Source organism: Ursus maritimus (genome assembly GCF_017311325.1).
Source record: "Ursus maritimus isolate PB19 chromosome X unlocalized genomic scaffold, ASM1731132v1 scaffold_X1, whole genome shotgun sequence".
NCBI lineage: Eukaryota > Metazoa > Chordata > Mammalia > Carnivora > Ursidae > Ursus > Ursus maritimus.
The window spans coordinates 26,530,862-26,539,957 of record NW_024423319.1 but is presented as its reverse complement, the minus strand read 5'-3'; the positions used below and the strand labels follow the sequence as shown (position 1 = coordinate 26,539,957).

General features: G+C 39.2%; 1 protein-coding gene across 6 annotated transcripts in view; it reads right to left on the bottom strand.

Annotated features, from left to right (window-relative positions):
- Nucleotides 1-3,193: 3,193 nt before the first annotated feature.
- The window catches only part of TENM1 (teneurin transmembrane protein 1), a 535,869-nt gene continuing 529,966 nt past the window's right edge, over nt 3,194-9,096 (bottom strand). For all 6 annotated transcript variants that reach the window (XM_040628223.1, XM_040628229.1, XM_040628232.1 and 3 more), the window contains 3 exons: nt 7,020-8,240; nt 6,105-6,247; nt 3,194-4,536 (listed from right to left, as the gene is read on the bottom strand). In XM_040628223.1, the coding sequence (XP_040484157.1) occupies nt 3,778-4,536; nt 6,105-6,247; nt 7,020-8,240 (2,123 nt within the window). In that variant the 3' untranslated portion in view covers nt 3,194-3,777. The remainder of the gene's footprint in view (nt 4,537-6,104; nt 6,248-7,019; nt 8,241-9,096) is intronic.

Below are 9,096 nucleotides of genomic sequence, written 5' to 3'. Positions count from 1 at the left end.
TTTTTTTTTTTTTGTTTTGTTTTGTTTTTTTCTTTTGCAGAATAAAGAACCTTACAGAAGGCTGTGGAAGAGCAGTCTGAGATCTGAAGTACTAGTCAGGTCAGCTATGTGTATGTGAGTTCCTCCAAGAAAACAAGAATGTTGCATCCAATCTGTAGCCTTCTGTCTTTCCACAAGCTAGAATACACTCCAGTCTCTCCCAAAGTGTCTTTCAATACTTGATTACTGTACTTTTGCTTCCATTACAATTACCCTTACAAGAATGTATCTTTATAAATGCAAAAACTTCTCCCTCTCTCAGGTGATATTACAGTGGGGCCTAGTCTGGTTAAAAATAGATTTTAAAAAAAGGAAAGAAAAGAAAAAAAGAGTAGGAACAACATGATAGAATGCTTGAAACTGTGTCAACAGTTATGAAAAAGAAAAATCTTAGAAAAACTATCATTCAATTTTATACCTCTCTATGTAGTTAGCGTGTGAATTCCAAATTATACATTGTCAAGTTTTTATACATTTGGCTATGTTGTATATATATTATATTATATATATATAGTCTATATATTATAGGTCTTCTAGATAAATTGACAGTGAAGGACACACTTATTTCATACAGTATTTTGCTGGGTTAAAAATAAAACATATGCCTATTTATATGGTGAGTGCTTTGCTAGAAATTAGGATGAAGTGGGCTTTATTTCCCTTTCCTTCAGGAGTCATGCTTCTAATCAATAATGATTAGAATGACAACTAAAAATACATGTATTTAAATGTTTGTTAAACTGCGAACCTTGCAGTTCATTTGGCTCTCTAGACCATAGTGCAAGAGTAAAAACAAAACAAAACGAAACAAAACAGCACAAATAAAATGGGCCTAACTAGGAAAAAGAAACCACCACAGAGTATTCCCTGCCTCCAGCCTAGAACGTTCTTCATGAGAGCCCCAACTAGTGTGCTCTCATTCGAACTTTCTTGAATGGTGCGTGGCTGTGCAGTGTCAGCTGCCTGTGCTCTGGGTATGAGAACTTCATATATTTCTCTTTAAGATGCATTTACTTTCATCAGAAAATGCAAACAAATTGTCCTCTCGTCAAGTTAAACTTCAGAATTACAAATAGATGAAAGCATTCTTTGTATTCAGCTGAACGGTATACCCAATATCTCCACGTTATTAAGAAATGCCAAAATGTTTCTCTTAGATTTACTGTTCATTGGTGCTAACCTTTTGGGTTTTTTCTCTTTCCTCCCAAAAACTTTGGAAGTGGTAAAGAGAATAATAATAGTTGAAGGCAGTATTAAAACCACAGCTGGAAGTGATAAAAAGTGCATTTCCTGAATATAATACAAATATAACTTTAAGAAACTAAAGGCACAAACTAAATAAATATGTATTACAAACTAGAAATGCACAGTTCAAGGTAATTACTATTAAGTAAAAGCTTCAAATATTTTTTTCTAATGGATATTTAAAGCAGTTTGAAAATGATACATCAACAGTGAATTGCAAAAAAGTATAATAATCGCTTAAAATATAAGCAAAATAGACTCTAATATTGACATCTTGGATTAGTGATAAAATACAACATCACATTTATGAATGCACTCTCTATATACAGTTCACAAATAATTTTTCCATTGATTTAAAAGAACATCAGAGGTTCTAGGAACTTAAGGTCCATTTTTAGGCTGGTGTGGAGGTATTCAAACTTTCAACAAGTTTGTCATAATTTTAGAATACGGTCCTGAATAAATATTGTACCACTAACACAGGCCTGATCCAGGGGGAAAAAAACACAGTAATATGATTGTAGTCTGTATCAATAATCTCTTGAGCTGGTGTGCTTCCAATTAAAAAGAGAGAGGAGTTCATCATGAATTCTCTCTCTCTCTGTTTCTCTCGGAATACATGTGTCAGAATGTGTAATCCCAATGTGAAGTTTTTGAAAATGAAATGTTTGAATCCACCCTTCCCTGCTGTCTGCAGGTCCTTGCCTTTCCCTCCTTCTACTTGGTGGAGTAAGGAGTCAGACGCTTTAAAAAACCTTAACGGGAGCCTGAATTCTGACTTTGCATATTTTCAAAGAAGACTGTCCTCACAAAGCAAGGCAATGACCCCACACTTCATTTAGGTACTGGCTGGAAAGAATCCAAACTGTAACTTTCCATCATAAATTCTCCTTCCGACATAGCGAATGTGCAGACCCAGGGATGAAAGGTGCTGAAGCTGGCTCAGGGGAATTTTCAGCAGGCCACATCGTGCTGTCGCGTATTTTCATTTGTGGTAACTTACAATTACATAGCGTTTTTACCAACTGTCTCTTTGTCACTGGGCACAAATCTTGCAGCTCCCCAAGGGGCTTCTTTTTACTACAGGATTCATAAAGATTGAGAAACTGCAGCTGATATTACCACTAATCTTGATCTTTTTCCAAAGTTTAACTGATCACGGAACAAAATAACCCTTCCTGGAAAATAGTTCTTTTCCTAGGCAGGACAGATGATTAAATCAAAATGCATGGGTAAAGACAGAGAACTAAAATAACTAACCGTATAAATTATTTTAGTAAAAAACAGTCTGCCTCTCTATGATGAGTTGAAATGTTTTAGATCGGAAAGGGTTCGCTTAATTAAATTTCCTGACTGTGGCTGGGAGATGTTCAATACAGAATTGTACATCGGAAAGATAAATCTAAGTGGGATGAATCAATGTGGCAGCAACTACTGTGATGTTTGGTTTGGTCTTCCCTTGGTACTTTCCTTTCGTCGTAGTACTAGGTCTGTTTTTATAAAGGTTTTGGCTCTTGTGAATTTCTGCAGTAGTAGTCAACGTATTTATCGGTATCCCAGGCATATATACCTGCTAAAGCCTCTTTTATTTTTATGTACCAGAATCATTTGTAGTAAATTACCTTTTGTGTGCACAAAACCATTGGATTAGTGTATCAATACAGAATCACTAATGTGAAACTATGACCAAAAACACGCCCTATATATGAGAAATTCCTACCCAGGTTAATAAAAGCTATGCTTACAATTTGGTTTAAAAAAAAAGTAGTCAAAACAGGTTATGTGGGAGAAGTTACACTGGCCAGCTGCCTTGGTATCATGTACACACAAGCAAATAGCGGCAGTTCAGTCTGGTTACCATACCCACGGGGAAACGTGGTAGGCAGAACCCAGCCACCACACGCCAAAACACAGCACAACAACATGGCATTTACTTTAACAAGCAAGGAGGAATAATCAGGGAGGAAGGGCGAATGGGTCCTGACTCTGGGAGATGGTGGCCGAGGGCATTTTACACTTCTTTGTAAGTTTCCTATAACGGATCTGGAAAATGTGAAAGGGCTGGCAGTCTTTCGAAATGCAAGGTTCAGAATACTATTGCACCACATTTTCAAATAGCCCACAAGTTCTGCCAACAGTTAAACGTGAAATTTCGTGTCACAATAGAGATAGAGAACCTTGGGTCCTTTATATTTGAACATACGCACGGCTCGATAAATTTAAAGTGGTGCTTTCTGAAAACTTTTTTTTAGCTGTTTTACTTGTGTTATTTTGAATACTGCCACACAAGAACTAAAAATCTCTGTCATTTCTTAAAGAGTTTAAACAAACAATATTAAAATACCATCTTCCGTCACATTGAAAGGCAGTTGGATATGTTTTTCCTCCATATTTACATATACAGAGTTCTGATCTAGAAAACCGATACAATAAACCATTTTGTGTTTTAAAAACAGGCAGTCTTTGGTGACGCAAAGGCAGAAATTTTTTTTGTTACCTCCTGCCTATTTCGCTCTGTCTCATAAAGTGAATATTGTTGGCACTGTCAGAAAGTTCTAAATACTGCTCAACAGACAAAACAAAATACCCATCATAACCTTGTACCCTCCCAGTGCTCAAAAGCTGCTGCTTTTCCCCCTCTGTCCATGCTCGAATACCCTCCTCCCCTTCTTGCAGCCTTCTTTGTTCCTTAGTCCAGGCCTGGGCCACAGCGCGTTGTCTGGCAATCTCCAACACATGGTTCTTTTCCTCTTCGACAGTTGTCCCATACCGGATGTTGAAGCACAGAGCCCCATGCTGGAGCTGGATATCTGCAAACCGTCTAGTCCTCCCATTCAACACAGAAGTCATCTGGGACACAGTGACATTGACACCATTCTCTAGAATCCGCCTCCCCCCAGTGTTACCGATGAGCACCAGATCTTCCTCCAGAGACCCAAGCTTAATGAAGTAGTGAGTGTCCCTCCCCTCTATGGTAAAATGTAGATTTTCCAGGTAATGAGCATTATTGAGAATGGCAGCAAGCCGCCTGCTATCTTCATTCGCTACTCCTATAATATCGGCTGTTACTATGCCATCCTTGATGGCAAATTTTATACCTTTTCCAAAAACAGAAGGAACGGCAGCAAACCTTGGTTGCTTTCCTCCTTCAAGACACCGTCCATCACTGTATCGGGGAGTCATAGGAAGTTGGTCCAAGGAAATGAAATTCCTGAGCTGTTTCTGGAGCTCACACTGAATACCTAGAATAGTCTAGGAAAGAAGAAAGGCACAGTGCAAATGCTTGGTGATTGTGAAAAGCACCTTCTTGCTTTACTGTGCTGGTGAGTGATTTCACAACAAGCCAGATTTGGAATCTCTTCATCAGAGACTTGGCAAAGATAAGACTAACAGGTTACTTGGTCACCTGGCATATACTTCTTGAGGTCTTGGTGAGTTAAACATAAGGAAGTATGTTCAAACTTGGTATCACAGAATCTCAGAGTTAGAAGTCTCTTCAAGTTAAGTGGGTCCAGCTCCCCCCAAAGACATTCCAACTTCACTAATGTAACTGAAACTGACTAGCTGTTGGTTACTGTATGTGGTGTGATACATTAGCCACAGGGAGGAGTAGAGATGGCTTAAGGCATTATTCTTGCTTTTAAACAGATCATGGCCTTCACATAACTACAGCTAATCAGCAAGAACTTCACTGATTTGTTATGGGGGCTTAAAAAAAAACCCTTTTTATTATGGGCATTTTCAAACATACTAGGGAATAAAGAGAAAATAATGAACCTCCAAGTATCTACAACAAAGCTTCAGCAATTTCAACATTTTGATTTAACTTTTTAAAAGGACTTTTAATTATAAAAAGGACTGTTAATTACTCTTTAATTACAAAATTACTTTTACATATTATGTTTTACAAAACACAATAAGCCTATAGTACTTATTTAGATTTGCCTTTCCCTTATAATTTCTTTAAGAGATTTTATTTGAGAGCGAGAGAGCGCGCATGAGTGGGGGTGGAGGGGTGGGAGGGCAAGGGGCAGAGGGAGAGGGAGAAGCAGACTCTCTGCTGAGCAGGGGCTCAATGCAGGGCTCAATCCAGGACCCTGGGATCATGACCTGAGCTGAAGGGAGACGCTTAACCAACTGAGCCACCCAGGCGCCCCTAAATTTTTACACTTACATTTTAAGCCCTCCCATCCAAATTTCAGTTTTATTTTCCTGAAGTAATTTTTTTTTGCAAAGAGACACTCCTCATTTCTTTCAATTGAAAGAAAAAGTTACTTGTTTTCATTTGAACCTCCTACCCCTGATGAAATTATCTGCTGAACTGTGAATAGTTTGGTATTCCTATTTTCCCAGAGACTTTATCCCTATAGTATTTATTATTTTCACTTCATTGCTCTTTCATACTTTTTGTCAGAATAATTTAATTCTGTTCTTCCTATGCTTTTAATTCACTACGCCTTAAATTATTTCACTGTTGGAAATCTGAAGTTTTTATGTCTGTCAGTGAACAGTTTTCTCTATACAGAATCCATAATTGCCCTTGGCAGCCCGTTCCAGAATTTTAAAAGTTTAGTTCCTCCTGTTTCTCTACCGCAGCAGGTCATCAAATTCCATGTTAGTCTTGTCTTTTCTAAAAGCTCCAATTCCCTGATCCTTTCCTCATGGAAGCTTTTTTCTACCTCCTCATTAATTGTGGACATTTCAGTGAAAAATCAAGACAACTGAAAAATAAGTAAGCAAATACATGTTAATGCCATTTCATGGCGTTGGATGCTCTTCTGTTTTTATGGATAAATAGAGATGGTAAAATTTTTACAAACCTTTCCAGGATCCCACTCTTGAGTTTTTGTCTGAAGCTGCAGAAGCTCATAAGTTAATTCCAAATTTTCTAATTCTGGTTTGGGAAATCCAGGTAGAACATTGTGTAACTGGAAACCAAATAGCTCCAACCAACTTCCAATGTCTGTGAGGCACAAAATATAAAAGAAAAAAAATGATGAAGCCCATACTTTACAGCCTTTGTGGAAAGCTTGAACGATACCTCTCTTGCCTTCAAAATGTTCAGCCAATGGGAAGTTAGGGATAAAACTCCCCGTTCTTTCACCTGCTCTAAAACATATGACCCTTTCTCTACAGGGAAACCTTTTGATTCATGGATAATCACAGAAATAGGTTCAGTTTACAGCACTGAAACTCTTAATGTGGTAATGGTACCGAGGCCACACAGACCCTAATATTAGACTTATTTGATGGAACATAATCCTGAATTTTTCCTTTATGAAATTATTCATATAAGCTTTTTAAAAAAAAGGATTTTATTTATTTATTTGAGAGAGAGAGAGAGCACAAGCAGGGGGAGGGAGAGAGGGAGAGGAGGAAGCAGACTTCCTGCTGACCAGGGAGCCCCGCACAGGGCTCGTTCCCAGGACCCCGAGATCATGACCTGAGGCAGACACTTCACCTACTGAGCCACCGAGGCGCCCCTCGTATAAGCTTTTAAGAGTGAAATCTACGAACAGAAAGCTTAGAAGGAAAGGAAAGGTGTCCTGGGATGCAAAAGCATCATGTTTCACGCCACTTGCACAGTTCTGCTCACTCTAGAAGACTAAGGAAGAGAGTGACTGCACAATAACTTGTGGGCTAACTGGCAGGAAGAGGAAACATATTTACAGAGGCACTGAGATTATGTGATAAACACCATGGAGTTATTTCAAGTGTAGTGTAAAGTTTTATACCTGTGGTATACTTTGCAACATCTTGAATTTTGCCAACTGGGTAGTTATTTTCAAAGGAGTAGAGGTTGAACGGTTTAGGAAGGAAGTTCAACTGTTTCCATATGTGATGATTAGGCGTTGTCCACCTACCAGCAACAACATCATAATCCCTTTGCCCCAGATGCACTAATTTAGTAAGCAAATCATAGAGTCCTCCATGAAAACCAATGATGACCTGAAAGTCAGGGTAAGTGTCATGATAGATATCTCCATAAGGTGTGTATAATATCTCTTTTATCACCTGACCTCGACTGCTGAACACAGCCAGTGGGGTGCCTGTATTATCACAAGCTACATAATATTCTTCACCACTGCTTAGCTCCATGGCAATAAGGTGACCTTGGAGATCATAATACAGGGATGTAATCTCTGAGCTCGTGTGGTTGTACAAATGAGTAACTCTTATGGGGTTGGCAAGGTCCGCATAAAAGAACTGAAGGTGCTGCCCTAGGCTGGACTTACTGGCGACACGTCGCCCAAGCCCATCATAGTAATACTGCACAGTCCAGCCAGAAGCCTTATTGTAGGCTTTCTGCAGCAGACCATTAGAATTATATTCAAATATGTCATTTCCCCTCTGCCTCAGAAAGCCATCTTCATCCATTTTATACTGAATTTCTCCTAGTCTGGTGATGCGGTCTCGGAGGTCATATCGGAGAGGAGTAAGACGAGCACTATTCCCATGGCTTAAGAGGTTGATGTTTCCGTTCAGATCGTAACTATAGCGCCACTGGGTTTTGTCATTTACAGAAACAGTTTGAAGTTGCCCATCAGCATCGTATTCATAGAAGTATCTCGTTATGTTGGCATCTACTCCCACTCTTATATCACATATTACCGTGCGCCCCATATTATCATATTGAATAGTCATCCAGTAGGCAATGGCCTTTAGGATTTCATACTGGACTTCGATAACTTGTCCGTTGGCACTGAAGATCTTGGTGTGCTTCATCACTGTGGTAGTTATGACTTGGTTTAAATCGTAATTAATGACACTGAATTTTCCAAACTGCTCTGTTCTACCGGAAACATCAACATATCGGTACAGATCTATGGGCAAAGGGGTTTCATTGATCACAGCTTGCATGCTGGTGACTCGGAAGTTGTTGTAGCTGTAGTCAAACCGAGCGTTCACCAGCCCTTCTTCGCTGAATCTGAAGATCTGGCGTCCAATAAGAGGTCCTGAGGAATCAAAATAAAAACAATGAGAACAGAGGTAGGTGCGTAATGTGGAGCAATCAGAAAGATCCAGCGTCAGGGTCTTTAGCAGTGGCGCTTTTACATTCAAAATAAGATATCAGAGATGGACCTCTGATACCTCACGCCCGGGCCTATCATCTCATAGATACATACTCTCATAGTTGTGGTCAGTCAATATGAAAAAAATACTGTTTGCTATAATTACAGAATAATTTAATTCTAGGAACTATATAAGTAACAACCCATCCAGTGGCTTGGGGTGATGAAACTGTTATTATAAACATGCTTTCTTGTTATTATCACTCACAAAATTACTTTCAATTTGTTTAACCTGTGCTACAAAGTCAGCAGGTCAGATGTTGACAAAATCCAGCATTAAGGTAACTGACTTCGGGCATTTTATAAGCCCAAAGGATGAAATATATTCAAAAGCCCTGACTTTTGAACGTATTTTGCCTCCACTGAGGCTTATAGAGGAGACACAGGGCTTGAGCTCGTTTCACAGAGGCTCAACTCTTGCAGCTGCATCTCTGGGGAGATCCGGTAGTGAGTTAGGAAGGAGCACACAGCTGGACCAGGTTCTTAGATCTCAACTTTCCTGAGAGCTGAGACAGAGACAGAGAAATGCACAACAGTAGGTTTTGAAGGAATCAGCTTTCACGCAGGCTGTAATAGGTTTTTAATTTTCAATGGAAGACAATTTAATAACTAAAGTGAACCTTTATGGGATTGGATGTCTACAGGTCAGTGCTTCTATTTCACACTGTGGCCAGCAAAAACAGCATAAGAAAATACTGACGGATATGGTTGTACCCATCACCACCCTTTCACAACAAAC